We start from the raw sequence: 20,149 nt of genomic DNA, 5'->3' as shown, positions 1-20,149 counted from the left end.
ATTAAAACTGTTAAATGGACTGTGTTTGAATGAAGGATCCAGGGTATAGCAGATTGGGATGAATTAGGCGCGGAGAACAAAGTCGGGACTGTTACTGAAATACTACAGGAAGCTAGTAATAAATCAATGAAGAAAAGGAAAAAATGTTCTCGAAAAGTTCCATGGTGGAATCTGGCTATAAATGATCTTAGAAAACGTATACGGCTCGGAAGCAGTACCAGAGGGCCCACAGAGTCACTAATCCTGTTGTGGTTGAGGATTTTAAAAAATATATATTGTAGTCTAAGGTCTTTGTACTCCAGGGAAATAAAAAAAATGTAAGCGATCTGCGAGGAAGGGGCGGGTGAAACCAACGTGGTCAGGGACCGTCAAGCAGATCCTGTCAGATTTATTTTTAACTGACGATTTTAATTTAAATACTGTAGACCAGAAGGAAGTTTTGGAGGAGAACAAGTTATATAATATGGATGAAAATTATCCTCTATTTGTGAGATATGAATTGGATTTGGCCATGTCTCTTGTTAAAGATGGTAGTGCGCCTGGTTTCGACCTCTTGGAGACACAGGTAATTAAAAAATTCTATATATTTTATCCGGACATTTTACTCGATGTTTATAATTCATATTTAAAGGAAAATCTTTTCCCCAAAATTTGGAGAAATGTTGTCCTTAGAGTGATCCTAAAAAATCCGGAGAAGTCCTTGAGCGAACCGTCGTCATATCGTCCGATTGCATTGTTACCTATATTGGGAAAAATATATGAACGATTATGTGGACATGTGTTTATGTAAGGGGCAGCTCCTAGAACGTCAGTTCAACTCCGCCTCGTATCTCTGTGAAGAACAGTATCACTACAAATGGGCCAGATATGTGTGTGACGTCGGTTTGTGTGTATTATGTGTGTGTTCTGTTGGTATGTTTTGGCCACTTGGCTACCCACAAGCATCAATCACCTGGACAGATGATTCTGGGTACTCGTCCACACCACGGGAAGGTGGGCCAGTTCCAGTAGATGGGACTATGGTCTCAGAGTATGAGACGAAAAAAAAAAAAAAAAAAAATCCTTCTCTGGGGCCTACTCCAGAGGAAAAAAAAAAGAAAAAGAAACCCGAAAGGAAGAGAAAGAAAAGAATAAAAATAACTAAGATAACAAAAAGAAATAATAAAAAAATAATAATAAATAAATAAAAAAAATAAATAAAAAATAAAAAATAAAATAAATAAATAAATAAATAAATATATATACTAAGTGTATATATATGTATATATTGGTTTTTAGCATATATACATAAATATATATATATACCAAAAAGTGAAAAGGGAAAAACCAAGGGGGGGGGAAGAGAGAGAGAGAGAGATAAAGAAAAGAGTAGATCTTCCAGTTGTGCAACCAGTAAGAACGGCAGCATAAAAACACCTGGGTGCCTCCAGCCAGATTTTATTTTATTTTATTTTATTAATAACAAGATACACAACAGGTAACCATTAACAGTGTATCTGAGATCAGATCAATAAACATAATAACAATAATATGAAATCCAACGGGACGATAAACATTGATATAGATTCAAACAATAAAAGCATATGTACAAAAGAGGATTGTATTAAGTTAAGTTACCGGTAAAACAAGTAATAATTAATCCGTTAGAGAATAGAAAAATAATACAACAAATAATAAGCTACAATAATTAGATGTGAGCTAGTCACTTTGCAGTTTAAGTGAAGAGGCAAACTTGTGGATGGAGTTCATCAGTGATTGGGAGTTGTCAAAGAAGTCAATGCGAGAGTCATTTGCTGATTTGCTGATTCTGTTCAGTGGACTGAACTTCATTAAGTCCGTGTTGGCAGAGTCAAGGCGAAACGGTGTAAGGTTCCTGACTTGTCTACAAGGAGCATTGAAGTTTATTTTACTCAGGATATCAGATGCTTCGTAAATTCCAGTGATTACTTTGGCTAGAAGGGCGATGTCAGCAGTAACTCTTCTAGTGCACAGAGGCCTCAGATGAAAGTAATCACACAGCGATTCATAATACACTGAGTGATAGAATAGAGGATTGTGGTACGTAAGGTAACGGACAAAGTTTTTTTGGACTGCTTCAATTTTGTTAGTTAAAGTCTTTGTGTGAGGATTCCAGATGGGTGAACTGAATTCAAGGATTGGCAGAACAATAGTTTTATAGAGGATAACCGCATATCTGTAGCTTTTGAACTTGTATGTGTTCCGTTTGATGAATCCCAGTGTTTTGAATGCTTTGCTGGTGATTTTAAGGACATGGGCATCGAATTTAGCACTGCTGGAAAAGAGAATCCCTAAGTCGTTAACTTGGTCACACCTTTCGATGATCACAGAGTTAATACTATACTCCGTATTCATTAGTTGTGGAGATCTGCAAGATGAGAAAGAGATTACTTTGCACTTCGAGGGGTTAGCAGACAAGCCATTCAGAGATAGCCACAGAGAGAATTTATTGAGAGCACATTGAAGCTGTTGAGAATCGGTAGTCTCCTTCACTGCTGAGTAGATCTTAAGATCATCTGCATAGAGAGCAACTTGAACATTGGAGGTGTACATGAAAGAAGGAAGATCATTTACGAAAACAGTGAAGAGAAGAGGACCTAAGGGAGAGCCTTGTGGTACTCCGCTTAATGGTATAAAACAGTCTGAGTTCACTTGATCTATGATAACGCTCAAGGAACGATGCGTAATATAGCTGCGTAACCATGAGAGCAAAGGGTCACGGATACCATATAGCTTAAGTTTTTCCAGAAGTTGTTCGTGCGGGACTTTATCAAATGCCTTGGATATGTCTGTGAAGACTGCATCAACTTGTAGGTGGTTCAAGAGCTTCCGAGGTGTATTGCCAGAAAGGAAGTAAATTTGTGACTACTGACTTGCCACTGCAGAAACCATGTTGATTCTGATCAATAAAAGGCTTGAAGAATTCGAAGAGATGTTTGTGCACTGCTGTGTCGAAGAGTTTAGCCAGGCTGTTTTGCAAGATTATGGGTCTGTAATCGCATACGTCACTTTTATCACCTTTTTTGAAAATAGGAACTATATTGACCTGCTTAAAGTGCTTAGGATACTTCCCCAGCCTGAGAGACAGGTTGAACATCCGCAGTATGAGGGGTTTCAATGTAGTGACAGTCCTTTTCCAAAATAAGCCTGGAATGTCATCTGGGCCTCTAGTATAGTCATTTCTCATGCTTTTTAATGCCGAATTTAAATCTTCATCAGTGATCAAGAGATTAATGAGGATATCATCTTTAACAGGTGTGAAGTCAGGAAATGAGGCAGGTCTCAATGTATCATTTGTTTGAATTCTGGAAAAGTGTTTGGCAAACTCTTGAGCAATACTGAATTCGTCAGATAAGAGAATTCCATCTGCGTTACGGAGTTGTAACCTTCTACTGGTAATGTTCTTATGCTTCATGAAATTCCAGAATGGTTTGATATCTCTGTGAGTAAGCAGACTATCCTGAACTGACTCTGTATACATGTTGTAGGAGTTTAATATGTCAGTTTTCACTTCTTTGCGGAGGTGGCTGAATATTTCATAGTATTGACTGTCACCTGTTTGCTTATACTTGTTTCTGTAGAATTCTTTGGATTTAATTTTACGTATTAGTTCACTGTTATACCAGTGCGGGTAGGTAGAGCGTGCGGTAAGATGGGATTGAGGAACAATGTCAGATATAACTGAATGGACACAGTTAATCAGGTTGTTGGTGAGCACATCGATGTCATCCACAGCGTCAGCGAGCTGCTTGTCTACATTTCTTAGAGCTAGGTTGAGCAGAGGCCAGTCAGCCTTCCTGAAATTGAAACGAGGAGTACGGGAGCTGCATTTGAAGTTATGAGAAGTCACTGTGATGTCAAAAGTAATTGGTGAATGATCCGAGTGAAATATGGGGTTGTCGGTGTGAACATCTATATGAGTAGAGGAAAATATTAGGTCGAGGTAGGCATTTTCTCTGGTTGGAAAGTTGCAAATTTGTTCCAGACCATAGCTGTGAAGCATATTAAAGAGAGCCCTAGTCTGCAGTGATGGAGAAGAAGATCCTAAATTGGCCATTTGACAGTTAAAGTCACCCAAAACCATTGCTATGTCGGCAGATTGAATTAGTGGGAAGATTGATTCCAGCGAGCTTTCTAAGTACTGGAGGTCTATATTAGTTAAGGGAGGTGGAAAATAAAGCAATACTATTAAAACTTTTAACTTGCCAAGATGAAGAAGGCAGTATACTGATTCAATATTTGTGAAATTTGATGCAGTTCCACAGAGTATATGGTTAGAGTGTATAATAGCTACTCCGCCTCCACGAGATCCTCTGTCCTTTCTATGGATTGTATATTGTCCATCTATAATCTCCTGATCATCAATATCAATGGAGAGCCAGGTTTCAGTGAGCAGGTAAATGTCGTAAATATGTGAGCCTTGGATTGCTCTGAAGTGGTTTAGGTTGCCAATTATACTCCTGCAATTCTGAAGGTAAACACTGAACAGTAGGGATCTGGGGATTCTATGACGAGAGGAGAACGTAGTATGTGTAGATAGCGGGGTATCTGATTGCTATGCCGGTGGAGAGGAGATTTTGGACTCCCTTGATGGTCTGTCCGTGAAGCATTTTACTAGAGCCCCTGATAAAAGGGATCTTAGATTCAGCACTTTTTCTGTTTGTGATGGAAGGCATGTTATTATAAAAGATGAGTAGGCGGGACATCGTGTCTTCAGAGAACGGACATCTACTCCGAAACCATATTCTTCTTTAATTAGGTTGATAAGATCTTCAGATTTAGTGGCGGGTCCAAGTCTAGAAAGAAAAATTCGGTCTTTTGTGGGAATAATTGTGATATTATACTTGTGTTTGAGTAACTGAGATTTTTCTGCAGTAGTTACATTCTGTGTTTGATGAGTTATGGCTGGAAGCTTGGAGAAAGTATCTTGAGATATAGATGCTTTAATATTTTCTGACGGTTTGTTCTGTTTTGATCTTTGGTGTGATATTTGAGACTGGCAATTAGAAACAGGTTTACTCGCTGTGGCGGCAGATCTACAGACAGGTTTGCAGATCTCATTAGATGTGGCAGCAGTTATTTTTGCATATGTTGCCTTAACTGATGTTGAAGAGGATTGCGCTTGGTGACTCTGAGCTTGTGAAATAGAGGTACAGACAGAACTGTTCCGCAGAGGAGAGTAGGTGGGAGGAGTGGTTCTATTTACATCAGAAGAATCATCTAACAGAGTCTGTTTGGCAATAAATTGCTCAGTTGAATGACTTGAGTCATGAATGTTAGCAGGCTTGGGCAAATTAATATTTGCAGCAGTAGAAGTATTGAGGCCGGTGGAAGGTGAAGATCTGGTCTCAATACTGAGGACATCGTCAGTTAATGAAGAATTCGTATTCACTTTGAGCCCATTGGTTTCGAGAGTAGGTTCAGAATTCTTCCTAGCTTTCCTTAAGTGGCAAGACATAATTGATGTCAGATTTTTAATTTGGGCGTTAATGTCAGAAATTTCAGCCTGTTGATTAGTTAATATTGTTTTTATACCACAGATCTCCGTGGATAGCTCGCTGTTTCCTTCATTGAGTGTATTAGAATCCAGGAGAATTTCAGAGTTTGCAGTATGAGGTGCGCTGATTAGATGAGTTTGAATGAGGATTTTCTGCATAGTGTTAAAGAGTAGTTCCTGGAATTCAGTTGATTGCAGAATACCAAAGGTTGGATTCAGAGTTTCCGTAGGGAAGGAGTTAGCGCTGAGATCTTCTGACAGCACAGATATATGTGTTTGAGTTGATGCATCTGAGATTTGATGCGACCCCAAAGACAACAAAGAAGGATTAGAGGCTTCATCCATGTACGATTCAGAGTCGGTATTTCTAGTTATTGGCATGATATTTGTCTAAAATGTACTAGAGTACGGCATTTCAACTTTGTTAGCGGAAGAGGAGGAAAGTGACTCAGGTTCCGTGCTGTTTGGCGTTGCAACAGTTATAGGGCTTTTCTGAGAATTTCTAAGTCGACATCTATCACAACAGAATGATTTCCGCCGACTTTTATTTAATTTTTTCAGGTCAGAATGTGTACAGTCATTGCATATTAATTGTTTGCACTCAGTACATTGGACAATGGGGTCAGAGCTGGTTCCACAGATGGTGCAGACGCTAGAATTTTGACAGGAGGTAGTATTTGTCATATTGAATTCAGTTGCTGTAGTGTTACTAGATAATTTAATATCACCACAGTTGTGGTTTAGCAAGCAATTGGCACTGTGACCTGCCGGTCGCCTTAGTTGCCCTGCAGTGAAATCCACAGGGAGCAGGGGTCTAAGTAGGGAGGGAAGAACAGAGCGGCTAGGCAATACTCTAATGCCTGGTCAAGGTCAAGTGTCTGTTGGACACATGTATAAGTTGAACTACAAGATAATGGCTGAAAGCGCTTGTATGGAGTAGCAGAATGAACATGCAGAAATTCATTTAATACTTATCTGTTGTCCGTTCAAATAATACAGTACTTGCACCTGGCAATCCAAGGGCCTATCTTTATGTGGTGCCACTAATAGGAACTTAATACTCTAAATAAAAAACACACAAAACAAGAAAAGTTTACGGAGCATATCAAACAGACAGTCGGACACAAGATGGATTTGATCAACCTCGTATCATTTTAGTGGAGTCCCACAGGGTTCGGTGTTGGGTCCACTGTTGTTTTGTATATTTATCAATGATATTGATGAAGGTATATCAGGCTTAGTGTCGAAGTTTGCAGATGATACAAAGGTTGACAGGGTTGTTAATGACAGTAATGGCAGTGTGCTACTGCAACAGGATCTAGATAATTTGGGCAGATGGGCTAAGAAGTGGCAACTGAAGTTTAACCTTGACAAATGCAAAGTACTGCATATGGGTAGAAGTAACCCCAGAGAAACATACCAACTGTGTGGTACTACACTTAAGGCGGTAGAAAATGAAAAAGACCTGGGAGTAATTGTGCAGGCAGATATGAAGTTTTCTGAGCAATGCAGACAGGCTGCCAGGGCAGGTCATGGGGTTTTGTCAATGATATATAGGAATTTTGCTAGCAGGGAAAAGGAGATGATTATCCCTCTGTATAAGGCAATGGTCAATCCACGCCTTGAGTACTGCGTACAGGTCTGGAGGCCTCATTTTAGGAAGGATGTAGATTTACTTGAGCGTGTACAGAGAAGGGCAACAAGATTGGTGAGGGGAATGAAGGGAACCTCTTATCAAGAGAGGCTTAAGTTCTGCAAAATGCAGTGGCTGGAGACTAGGCACCTGCGCGGTGATCTGATTGAGGTGTATAAGGCCTTGAATGGGTCCAGCACGCTGAATTCTGATAGGATCCTTCCACTTGTTCAGATTACGAACCTAAGGGGGCATAAATTCAAATTAAGAAAGGACAGATGTAGAATAGATGTGCGGAAATTTGCCTTTAACCAGCGGGTGGTTAATTGCTGGAACAAACTTCCATCTGTCGTTGTGGAAGTTGATAGGTTGAATAAATTTAAGGAGGAACTGGACAGGCATTTGGAGGGAATGGTGTGATTTTTTTTTTTTTTTTTTTTTTTTTTTTTGGCTGATGCTGCATAAGCTCATACATTTGCTTTCTTGCATCACATGCCACTACTACTACTACTACTACTACTGGAATCATACTTTTCCTTAGTTCAAATACTTCTTTAGCAAATACCTGAAGCATCTGAAACTTACTACAGTCTCTTAAAAATATAGCTTCTTCTCCTGGAGCTATACTCTCAAAAATTTCACGTATCGCTGTCCTGGCATTGTCATATACTCGACAATCATATAGTATGTGCCGCCAGCCTTCCCTGGCCCCGCAAAAACAAAGGTCCGTGTTACTTAGTCCTAATGCATATAATTTCTCATTCATTGACCCATGTCCTGTTAACAAAAATGACGACTGTAAACTAGGTGTAAACCATTGCGAACCTTTTTATCAGTCAGAAAAGTCACATTCGGGATAATCAAGTTGGTCACTCTTCCAGTAGGTATGGTATCCCACCTTGTCTGCCATAAATTGATTATTTTATTCATACATCTTTTCTTTTCGCCTCTACAGTCAGAGCGAGTATTTATCTCTATACCAAAAAGTTCTGTAGGAATTTCCCTCTTAATTCGGTAGCAAAAACCATGATACAACAAATGTAGATCCAAGGGTAGCGCTCCGGCCAACACCTGCAGCACGGCAGTGGACACCGTTCTGCACACTCTTAGAATACCAAGAAGCATGATGCGTTGTATGGAATTTAGTTTAGCCCGAAACGTAGTTATTTTAACTCTATGGAACCAGGCTCCTGCAGCGTACGTAGTTATAGGAAGGAATACTGCCTTGAAATAAAGAAACAGTGTTTTATGTGATAGGCCCCAGTCAGACTTTGAAATTCTAATGATAGCACCAGAAAATTTCCTGATTTTATTGCTTAAATATAATAAGTGCTGGTGAAATGATAACTTACTGTACACAATTCCCAGGTATTTGATATGAACGATTAATTATAAGTAGATACAATGCAATGTAGCTTCGAGCTTAATTTCAGAAAAACAGTACAGTTTTAAAAAAGGTAGATCCACAGAAGCGCCATTCGAAAATTAATGGACACTGTGCATAATGATTCTCCGAGATATGACCTCGGTTTGTTCGTGGACTTTAAGGGCGCATTCGATGCCCTATGGTGGGGTAGTATCCCCCGGAGGGCTAGAGCCGCTCTGTGTCCCAGTAATTTATACAACATCTTGAAGGATTACTTTTCGGACCGCAGTGTTCTTGTCCGGTCAAAATTTGATGAAATTACATATAAAGTTCAACGAGGTTGTTCCCAGGGATCCATACTCGGCCCCTACATGTGGACAATGATGATGGATGAATTCTTAGAGGGTGACTTGGTGGACACTACCGCCATTGCCAATGCTGATGACTTGGTATTGGTTGTGTCGGGTGCCTCCAGGAAAGAAATTGAGGAGAAAGGTAGTATAACCTTGTGCAAATTGTTAGATTGGAGTGCCCTTCGCAAGCTCACCACTTCTAAAGAAAAAACTGTGACCTTGTTATTGAATGATAGGCTAAGCCGTTCTAGGCCGCCAGTTATTAGAAGTGGAGGTGTCTCTTTGAGGAACGTCTCAAATGTTCGGTACCAGGGTTTGCACCTGGAAGAGAGTGTCTCTTTTTCATAGTGCATGTAAAATATTTGAAAGTAAAAGTAAAGAATTTATATGCCAAGCTCCGGAGGGTAGTCAAGATCAAATGGGGAATAAAGGGGCGTGCCCTAAATATGTTATTCGAATGTGTTTTTGTACCCATTCTGACGTATGCTTCTGGAGCTTGGTTTGAGCGCGTTACGAAGGTAATAATTAAAAAGCATCTATTTTCAGCTCAGAGATTCGTTCTTCTAGGTGTGACAAGGGCTTGCCGTACAGTGGCAACTGATACTTTACAGGTAATTTCAAGTAAATTACTGCCGACTTATTAGTAATAAGATCTGGGTTGAGATATTGTCTGAAAAGAGACATTTCAACTGAAATTTTGGGCATCCGGTCGTGCTCGGTGGTGGGGACCGCATTCAGTTTCCATCAGATGGTTGCTGAGAGGCAGAGAATAAATGATAACTCATGAATATCTGGCAAGATAGATGGACCTGTACTGAGAATGGCAGAGAGACGTTTGTATTTCTGCCCTCCGTCTCGAGAGTAAATTTTAAATTGCGGACGTGGCTTCAGTTTGGTTTGAATGCGTGCTTTATCCTCACGGGGCGTGGCTTGAGATCCAGGCTGTACCAGTTTGGCTTGGTTCCCTCTGGTCTCTGTGAGTGCGGGGCGGTGGAGACTGGTGTTCTCTTCCATAATTCTTTTTAGATAAAAGTTTATTTAAATTGTTTTTAGAGTTTATAAATAAGGTTTTTAAAAGAAGAGCCGTAATTCTATCTACACACGGCATAGCTCCGCTAGGCCTGGACGGAAACTGAACGCTTTGGACAGAGTAATGCACTGTTCATCTTCTTCAGGCTAAACTGCTGTGGCTCTTCTTTGCTGGTAATGCTAAGCACTTCTTCGGTTTTATTTAAAAATTTAATATCGTTGTTTAGATTATAAATCTAATAATTATTGTGGATATAATTCATTCTACCGTATGAATGAAATGTAAATATTGTATATTGTTACATGTTTACGGTGCTGTTTCTTGTATTCTGTCTATCTTGTGAACTCCTCTGACCGTTTGGTCGTCCTGGAGTATAAACAGAAATTTTATTTATTTATTATATTTACCCGTTTTTTATGGTAAATGTTTTATGTATATATATATATATATGGGTGCCTCCGTAGCCACGTGGGAAGGAGCAGCAGTGCGTAGCATGTGCTTCTTGATTAGAACGAGGTTCGAACCCGTCACCACTAAATACGGAGGATGCGGAAAGGTTAGGGAATGACCACCTCATATTCCCGGAGCAACATGGCCTTAGTTGCTAATGCTCCTAAAAACCAAATAACTATATTTTTAAAATTATATTTTATATATGTATTTTGAAATTTATAAATAATCCTTGGTAGTAATAAATTTCGTGAATGAAATTAGCGCATATCGACTTCGGTCCCGGTGGCGCCTTTTAGGGAAGTGCCTAACATGTCCATGTCATTGTCATAATTATATATGGTCGAACCTCACTTCGACTGTTCATGTCAAACAGTCGAAGTGAGTATTTAATGGATTATATGTGGTTAAGGCATTACTGTATTTTCCTGCACTTATTGCGTATCCTCACTGGTAGCACAGTGCACATTAAGCACCGTCATCCCTACAACAGGAGAAAAGGGATCGTGTCAGTTGAGTGTAAGAAAATTCTGTATATGTGCTTGTTTCGTAACAGTTCACAGTGTGTGACAATTTGGTGCATGAGACAACTTAGCAAAATAACTATGTTACTACAATTTGATCAGTGTGATAATTCAGTGTGTGATAGATAGACCCAAAATTAAGAAACTAATCTCACCTGAGATGAAGATAAATTGTCTTGTACTGAGATTTTAAACCTCTCAAGAAACATCTCTGCATGTTTCTGGGTGTTGATAGACTGTAAAACCGGTTCAGGGTTAGTAATGTGTGGCTTACTTTGTTTGTGTTGTGTGACTGGCCACTTAGTTACTGGGAGGGAGTGATTACAGGAAATCAACCTCCCAGCATCCATCCCTGGCATGTGGAGCCAGGCTATCTACTTTTCCCTATCACTGTACCCAGTTTGCTTGGGTGAGACTGGGGTCAGAAAAAAAAAATAAATAAAAAAAAAATTTGTTGAAGAGTGCAGGTCAGACAGAAAGAGTGGGAAGGGATAAAGATGAATAAGTGGTGGATGAGAAAAGGGAGGTATCCACAAAAAAAGAAGTTTTTATTGAAAAGGATAGGACAGTAGAATTTGTATTTTGGTGTACAGGTGAAGGAAGAAGAGGTGGATGAGAGAGGAAGGCAACTTGCGAAGTAAGAGAAGGGAACCAAGGGAAGTAAGAGATATAGAGTGAGATGTTGGAGAGTTCAGAAATCTATGGGAGTGAGATAGATTGGGGGGTTTGGTGAAGGCTGAGAGAAAGTTGTTGCGGGTAGTTAAGGAGAAAGAGGGTCGGAGGAAGAGAATTTTGCAGGTAACAAGTGAAGGGTGAAGCAAGCCATGTGTACTTGAAACTTCGGTGAGTAAATTAAATAAAAGATGACTAGCCAGATAATAGACGACCCACCTCTCCCAGTAGGTGCGGTACCCTCTCCACTAAGGTTGAATAATTTCAGCTGGTGGAGAGGGCTAAGTGGTCTGAGCAAGAAATTAAATATATTTTACATTGTGTTTTAGCATTGATGAGCGTTTGCTCATGGAACCCTGGAGATGATATGATGATGTGAATACACAATGCTTCTCTTGAAATTTTTAATCCCACAGCAGCCAGACCAACTGAAGCGGGTGTCAGCAGTTTGCACGCCATGCCTCAATGAGGAAATAGGCATGGCATCAGCATGGCAGGGGAGGGATTTCCTGATACTGAAGTTCAAGTTGGGAGGACCTGCCAGACCATCATACGCATGTACTCAGCCGATCTGTACACCTGTCATACACTGCTTGACAAAATTAGCAGAACAGAATGTTTTTGATGAATATTTTATTGTGAACAGTGTCGACGAAGGTGAATATTTGATATAAGGGCATCCTGGGATGCAAATTCTGAGTCTCCAATAAAAATCGCTCTACCACCTTACAGAGTCACATTGTGCAAATTACTCATGCTGTAAAAACAGCACGGTTCAGAGCACATCACTTCAGTTGCGTTTATTGGCTTTCTCAGTGGGATAGCCACATCTCAGGATGGCAAGTAATTGTCATCTAGATCATTCTTTGAGATGGCGGGCCGTTGGACAACTTGAATCCGGGTAGTAGCAGGAGAATTGGCATGTTCGCTTAATGTGTCATCTCCACCGTTTTCCCCTTGCGCGGGTGGCACAGTGGTATCGTCACCATTCTCACCACATCGGGTGGAAAAGGTACCAGTTCGAATCCCGTAGATGATGTGAGCAGCTTTTATGGGCTTTTTTCACTCTGTGGCTGAGTTAGTCAGTCTCAGGCGTATTTAGCAAATTTTTTACCCAGAAAGTCTGGGGTTTTTCGTCCAGTAGAGCAGGCAAATCTCCTAGAGAACACATACAATTTACAGACACAATACACATGGGTAGTTGAAAGTGACTTTCCAGGTTACCCTAACTTAAGAGTTTTCAATGTGAAGACATCTATGGCGGCACTAGAGTAAAACCGATTGGTAACGAAATTTTCTTACAGAAATGACGCAATTGACGTCAATTTCTAAATACGCTAACGATGCTAACTTCGTCACTAACGTTGATTCGGTAGAGTAAACATCGGGTAGTAATATTATGCAAAAATAAAAGCTTCAAAACCACGGAAGAAGCCTCTTATGTCGAAATGGAACAAGTTCAAAAACAGAGAACGAAAAACAATGCAGGCTTTAATAAAATCTGCTTCTCACGATTTCGATCAATCAACCTTCTAAGTAGTGTAAGTAAGTTTTTGATTAAACCGCTTAAAAATTAAAACGGTTTTTATTCAAGAACGCAACAATAAAGCAATCACTTCTTGCAGTAGTTTTTTAGTTATGAGGCCATACTATTCTACAAATGGATTTCACTAACTATTGAATTATAAAAACACTAAATCTAATTTCAGTTAACAACCTATAAAAGGTTATTTCGAAGATGGCTAAAAGTCCAGAGCGAAATCGAAAAAAGTATGCAAGAATAAAAGCTTAAAAACCACCAAAGAAGCCTCTCATGTCGACAAAAGAACGAGTTCAAAAACAGAGAACGAAAAAAAAAAAATGCAGAGTTGAATAAAATAATGCAGAATCTGCTTCTCAAGATTTTGATCAACATCAACCTTCTACATTGACTTCTCATCAAGAAGCTGGACCGTCGACATCACGAAATTATATTCAAGAACTTCTTGAAGATTTGGATCCAGAAAATTTGAGTTCAAATGAATTACATGAGGATTTTCAATTGATCCCTGAACCGACTAGACAGAGTATACTGCAACACCCAGCTTGGATCACATCATTCAAAAAGAAACAAAATCATATTTCATAGCAAGAAAGCATATTTCATAAAAAAAGCATATTTCATAAATCATATGTTGGATAGCAAGATGACCAAACCGTTGCTATATAGGTTTCAACAGTAGTCGAGCATGAAATCATTTACAAGAACATCGAATCTGACCGTAACTCCTATAAAGAAATTGAACGACAATTTCTGAAAAATACATTTGGAGCTGTTTATGATATCTGCAATCGATTATGGTATGAAAATGGTGTAAAACTGTGCACTCCAGGAAGATATCCGTTACTTCTCTTAGAATTAACCAACTGTAGACATAACGACTATAAAGGCTTGTCATACTTGTCGAGCATCTCTCAAAAATGATTCCATTCCAACATTTTCGAAGAGCAACGCTTTCGTTCATCTCGCTATTCCGCCTCATCTGCCTCGATTGGATTTAGTGACCGAGCGATTCATTTCTCCTCTGATACCATTCATGCAAATTAGAAGACTAAGACATGGTTTCGGCCAATGTGGAATTTTGGGCCAATTTATAAATGTTCCTGTAAATGTTAATTCGATGGCCAATCATTTTCCTCGGAGTATAGAGGACGATTATTGCGTTAACGTTCATATCAAACATAATAAAATTCACAAATCGAGTTATTTAATGGGCTTGGTTCGGAAACGAGATTTAAGGGTTTGGTTAAAGTATCTGCTTACGACTCCTCTGTACCGTCTTTATTATATGAGATTGACGAAGCATTCTTCGATGGAACGCGATGATGCTCCTACATGCGATGAAATGAGTGATGCTATACATATTGAAGAAAGTTTAGTCGCTCAACAACAAACTCTTTTGTGGAGCGACGACAAATATTTAAGAATATCTCCTGGTGAACGAAATGGTCACCAGGAGATATTTGGGTAAATATCAACTAACAATTGGGTAAACGTACCTAATGACAATTGGGTAAATGTACGTTCTTCTTAACTTTGAGTGCAAACGAAATATGTTGCCCTAAATTGCTAAAAATATTATACAAATTAAAACATGACGGTTTGGATACCTTTGACAGAGCAATCAGAAGTTCTTCATTTTATGGAAAAGGCGGCATTAGTTAATGAAAATGCCATAACGCGTGCGATGATTCATTTTAATAAACTTGTAGTTGTATTTTAACTTTACTTCAGTCTAAACATTTCCGTCTATTTCGACAATATTACGTCGTCAAGTATTTTAAACGATTCGAATTTCGTCATCATGGCAGTCCACATGCTCACATTCTTTTGTGGCTTAATGATGCTCCTAAATACCTACGGGAAACGGATGAACACAACGATAGCTATGATAAATCAGCTCGTGTCCGTTTATGCTACAAAGGCCTCTGGTAATATGGGACTCCAACCTTCACTCTTTACAATCTCAAGGGTATGTATCATATTTTAGCTATCAAACCCATTGTAAGTAAATTACCTATTGAACATGTATTACAACCTCAAATTGATGAAACTGTAGGGGAAAAAAATGCTTTAAAACGTTAAACGTGTTTGGATTCTATTCATTCCTAAAACACTCCAAGCCAAGGATGTTTTCACATAAAATGAAACATCTTTCGTGCGTACAGGTGGATACGGTGTTTTTTTTTTTTTTTTTTTTTTCACTTGAGTTTGGGATTTAGTCGGTCTGAGACATATAGCAAAGTTTTTACCCCGAAAAAAATTTTTTTTTTTCCCCAGCAAAGCAGGCAAATCGACCACACAATACACATGGGTAGTTGGAAGTTACCTTACAGGTGACCCTAAATATAATATTTTTTTAATAGTTTTTTCTTTTTTTTTTTTTTTCTTTAAACGTGGTCTCCTTTTTTATGATCTCTTGACTCTACGATAAATACTATCGCTAATTATTCTGCATCTGACTATGCACTGTATATCCAAAACGCTTTGTTTCAGGCCGCTCCCTTGCTGCTAAAGGTAAGTGCTGCCTAAATATCCAACACCGTGATGGAGTCATGATTTGACCATCTTATACCTTCGTGTGTTTCGTGCTCGCCGGTCCTTCCAACGACATCGTACCACTGGCCAACCGAAGACGTGGAGCAGCTTAAAAATATAATATTGCATCCTCAAAAGGCAATATGCCAAAGTCATAAAAGATAGTAAAAAACCCGCTGGGAGAATATTTGTTCTGACTGCAGGTAATTCTTACCCTTACAGTCTGGTTCATCGTTTCTCTAGAAAGAAGGTTCACCTTCAGAAATTTATCAGTCTGTTGACTCACACAATGCCGAAACTCTGACATGGACCAATGCCATACCTGATGCACTTCTGCCCTCAGATGACCTTCAGTAATCGCAGTTTTTGAAGGTTCCTGAGAATGCTTGGAGGTTCGGGAGGCACCTCGAAAAATCCAAACATGCATGGTCTCTTGCACAATCATAGAAAATATTTTTAATTTTTTTCATTTTTGGGTGTTTCTAAAATATTTTGATATATAACTCTTCATTAAAATTTGTTTTCAATGTCAAAGGAAACATTTCTAAAATATTTAGCATAACGCATCTTTTCCCATCATTTTTTGTTAAAGCAATAGGTGTATCAGTCAAAGAAAGATTAATTTCAGTTTCAGTTTGCATTTGTTTGTATTAAATTAATGGAATAAATGGAGCGGAAATGCGAATTTTGATAGGTGCATATCATGAGAAAGTTAAATACAAAATTATAATTATTCTAAAAACTAAAAGTTCTTCACGTAATTCGTACACTCGTGAAAGATTGATCTTTTGAGAAGCAATGCAAAATGCAACCAGAATACAAGCACAATCCTCGCATAACTTATTTGAACGGAAAAACTGGTTCAATATTTGTCAATTAGACGAATCTAATAAAGTTGAAGAGTTTCGCTTTGCTTTGATATCAGTTGATTTGTAATCACTTTGCATTACAGAATTTATTTGTGATCAGAGATGATGTACTAACAACTGTTGTTCAATACCAGATGATATTAAAAACACTTACTGTACGTACTTCATCCCCCATTACTGTTTTTACCATTTGGTGCTTAATAGCAGAGAAGAAACTGCCATCCTGTTTTTACAAGTTTTGTAATAAAGTTTTTGTTTTTTTTCATGTAATATATTGTCTATGAAATACTCATTGTATACCCATTTACAACGATGGGAAAAGAGACTATTTATTTACTTACCATATCACCAGGTCTGCCTCCGTGAGGGCATTGGATTGGATTGCATATTAAAGAACAGAATTTGTTGTTTAACTACTGTATAATAGAGTTAAATAAAATAATGTTTTTAAAAAAAAATTGAAAAAAAATAAAGTGTTGTGGTACAACTTATGGTAAGCACTTCATTAAAGATAAGCCATCCTATTTTTGAAATTAGTACTATTTTGATTTATTTGTTATTATTTATTCACTTGCAGGTAGTCGACCTATTGAACAGATGTTCTTGTCCTTCGCAGTTTCCTATGATACGAGTTGCAGATGGAAAATACAGAATTGGAGATACGCAAGTCCTCATTTTTGTTAGGGTAAGTTGTTTCGTTGGTGAATCAGCGACTAATGCTATAAGCAAAAGCCAAAACGTATAAAATCACGTATAAATATTAGCAGCGGTATATGCTGCAAGAAGGTAAGTTTATATCATCAACCAAAAAAAAAAAAAAAAACTCATGTCACCTATCCATTCGCTCCAAAAACGTTTGTCCAGTTCTTCCTAGAATTTATTTAAGCTATAAACTTCCACAACGAGACAGATGGAAGTTTATTCCAACAGTCAACCACCCGCTGGCTAAAGACAAATTTCTGCACATTTATTCTGCACCCCCCCCACAATTTGAATTTAAGCCCCCCCTCACAAGTGGATATTCAAGAGCAAGAGGAAAAAATTCCATGAACACTGAGTTTGCTGAAACCATTCAAAGCCTTATACACCTCAATCAGATCACATTGCAAATGCCTAGTCTTCAGACGCTGCAATTTGCAGAACATAAGCCTTTCTTGAAAGGGGCACCTGTTTGTTCCCCTCACCAATCTCCTTGCCCTTCTCTGTACTCTTTCCAGCAGCTCAACTTCCTTCCTAAAATGAGGTCTCCAGACCTGTATGCAGTAGTTAAAGTGTGGCTAGACCATTGCCTTGTACAAAGGAATAATCACCTCTTATCCGTGCTAGCAAAATTCCTGTATATCATTGACAAGACCCCATGAGCTGCTCTGGCAGCCTGCTTGCATTGCTCAGAAAACTTCATATCTGACTGCACAATTACCTCCAGGTCTTTTTCATTCTAGACTACCTTGAGTGTAGTATGGCACAGTTTCTACGTTACTCCGGGGTTGCTGTACCTATATGCAGTACTTTTCATTTGTCAATATTAAATTTCATTTGCTACTTCTCAAGCCCATTTGCCCAAATTTTACAAATCCTCTTGCAGTAGCGTTCTGTCCATACTGTCGTTAACAAAGCTGCCAACCTTTAAATCATCTGCAATTTGGACATTAAGCCTGATATACCTTCATAAGTATTATTGATAAATATAGAAATCAACAATGGGCTCAACAACGAACAAACTCTGGGGGACTCGAATAATAAACTCAGTTTCCATTGATTGTCAATCTCTGTCTTCTCCCACTTAACCATCTCTTTATCCAAACAGCAACTTAACCTTAATGCCACACTGCTCCAATTTGTTTGTTTGTTTGTTATTTGGTGTTTAGGAGCATTAGCAACTAAGGCCATATTGCTCCGGGATATGCGGTGGTCATTCCCTGACCTTTCCGCATCCTCCGTATTTGGTGGTGACTGTCTCGAACCCCGGTCTAATCAAGAAGCGTGTGCTACGCACTGCTGCTCCTTCCCACCTGGCTACGGAGGCGAGCTCCAATTTGTACTGAAGTCTTTTATGTGCAACAGTATCCTGAAATTCAAGGGAGAAGATCCATCCACATCTTCAGAACCTTACGTCTCCCCAGAAATGTTAGACGTGAATTTGGAAGGAGTCATGGAAGGTGATACTGTAAATGAAAACGATGAAGCTCGAAGAGCAGTCGTAAACGAAAAGCGAAGAAGCCAAAACTGACTGCCAGAAGTACTCCATCAAATTGTTCAACATGTAGCGGGTGTAAGCCACCGGATTTTAAGAAACACCGAAGCATCCACGGACAGTTAATACATTCCTGGATAATGACTTCAGTTCAGTCTGTTCCGTGTGTGATCGGCTTTGGTTCAAGAACGAACGATGTGAAGATTGTAGCAGCTCGAGATCATGCTTGTCTTCAAACAGCATTTCCAAATGAGGATGTAAGTCAAATTCCGGCCTGTGACAGCTGTCTGGCTCTCAAGAACCAAGTGATTCCTGCTCTATCGAAGCCAACTGGTTTTAAATGTTATCCGATGCCACAGCACTTGCCGAAACTAGATTTGGTAACGGAACGTCCCTTATCTTTGAGGCTCCCACATGCAGATTCCGCGCCTGCGACATTCATTCATTCAATCCGGGATCCTCGATCAAATGATAAATGTTCGCCTAAAGAAGTTTCTCTTAACTTCCGCTCAGTACGCGCACAATTTATTTATTTTTCATCCTTTGCCAAAGATTTCTCGTAATCTGCCTTCGCTTGCCTAACCTCCTTTATGACTTGATTGCAGACTAGTTTATATCCAACCATACTCGTCTCTCTCGCCTGATAATTTATATGCATCCTGTGCATTTCTCTTCTCTACCTACCACGAGTCTCATTTGTTCGTCTCACATCCATTAATTCCTTGGATGCTTCCCATTTAGAATTTGCTGTTGGTAACATCATCAGTTAGTCCCACTGTAGAAAATTTAAAAACGGTCTCAGACCACCCTAGTCACCTTTACGAAAGCAAAATTCTTCTCTTTACCCTTGATGGTAGTTATATCTTCAAGTAAATCCCACATCAGTATACTGTGATCACAGCCACCTAGTGGTTCCTTTAGCTGCAGATTAATGAATAATCACTGCTGATAATCAGATCAGGATTATCAGCATGCTGCGTAGAAAGGAATCATCCAATAATTCCACAAACGTCTTGCAATTTTGCGAGTGACCGTGACCGAACCACAAGTTGCAGTCAATATCTGCAAAGTTAAAATCCCTCATAAGGTGTTCTGATTTACTGGCCCACTTTGTTTCTCTGTACAGTTTTTCGTTGTACTCAGAGTCAATAAGCCTGTAACACGCTCTTATTGTAATTTTTGCTTTCTCATTGTTTAAGTCACACCAAACTGACTCAACATTGCACTGACCACTCATGTCAACTGGATTTTATGTGTTTCCTAACTAACAGCATAATCCCTTCATTTCCTATCCTGTCTAGGACAAACACGATAGTACACATTGTACTCCTCAAATTCAAATTCTGCACGTCTCTGATATTCCAATAATATTCAAATTCATCGAATTAATTTACTAAACTCGTAGCATTGGTGTACATGCAGGTATGAATTCGGCAATACTCCTTACTGTTAGTTTTGTCTAGAC

At 39.0% G+C, this 20,149-nt stretch overlaps 1 protein-coding gene across 1 annotated transcript in view; it reads left to right on the top strand.

Moving 5' to 3' along the window:
* Positions 1-20,149, top strand: part of LOC150089289 (uncharacterized) — a 273,741-nt gene that overhangs the window by 60,913 nt on the left and 192,679 nt on the right. The window contains exon 2 of the mRNA XM_090368468.1: positions 17,068-17,175. Within this exon, the coding sequence (XP_090224594.1) occupies positions 17,068-17,175 (108 nt within the window). The remainder of the gene's footprint in view (positions 1-17,067; positions 17,176-20,149) is intronic.

This window comes from Mastigoproctus giganteus, chromosome 2 (genome assembly GCF_048544385.1).
Source record: "Mastigoproctus giganteus isolate SK-2022 chromosome 2, ASM4854438v1, whole genome shotgun sequence".
NCBI classification, from domain to species: Eukaryota; Metazoa; Arthropoda; class Arachnida; order Uropygi; family Thelyphonidae; genus Mastigoproctus; species Mastigoproctus giganteus.
This window is presented reverse-complemented; position numbering and strand designations above follow the sequence as displayed.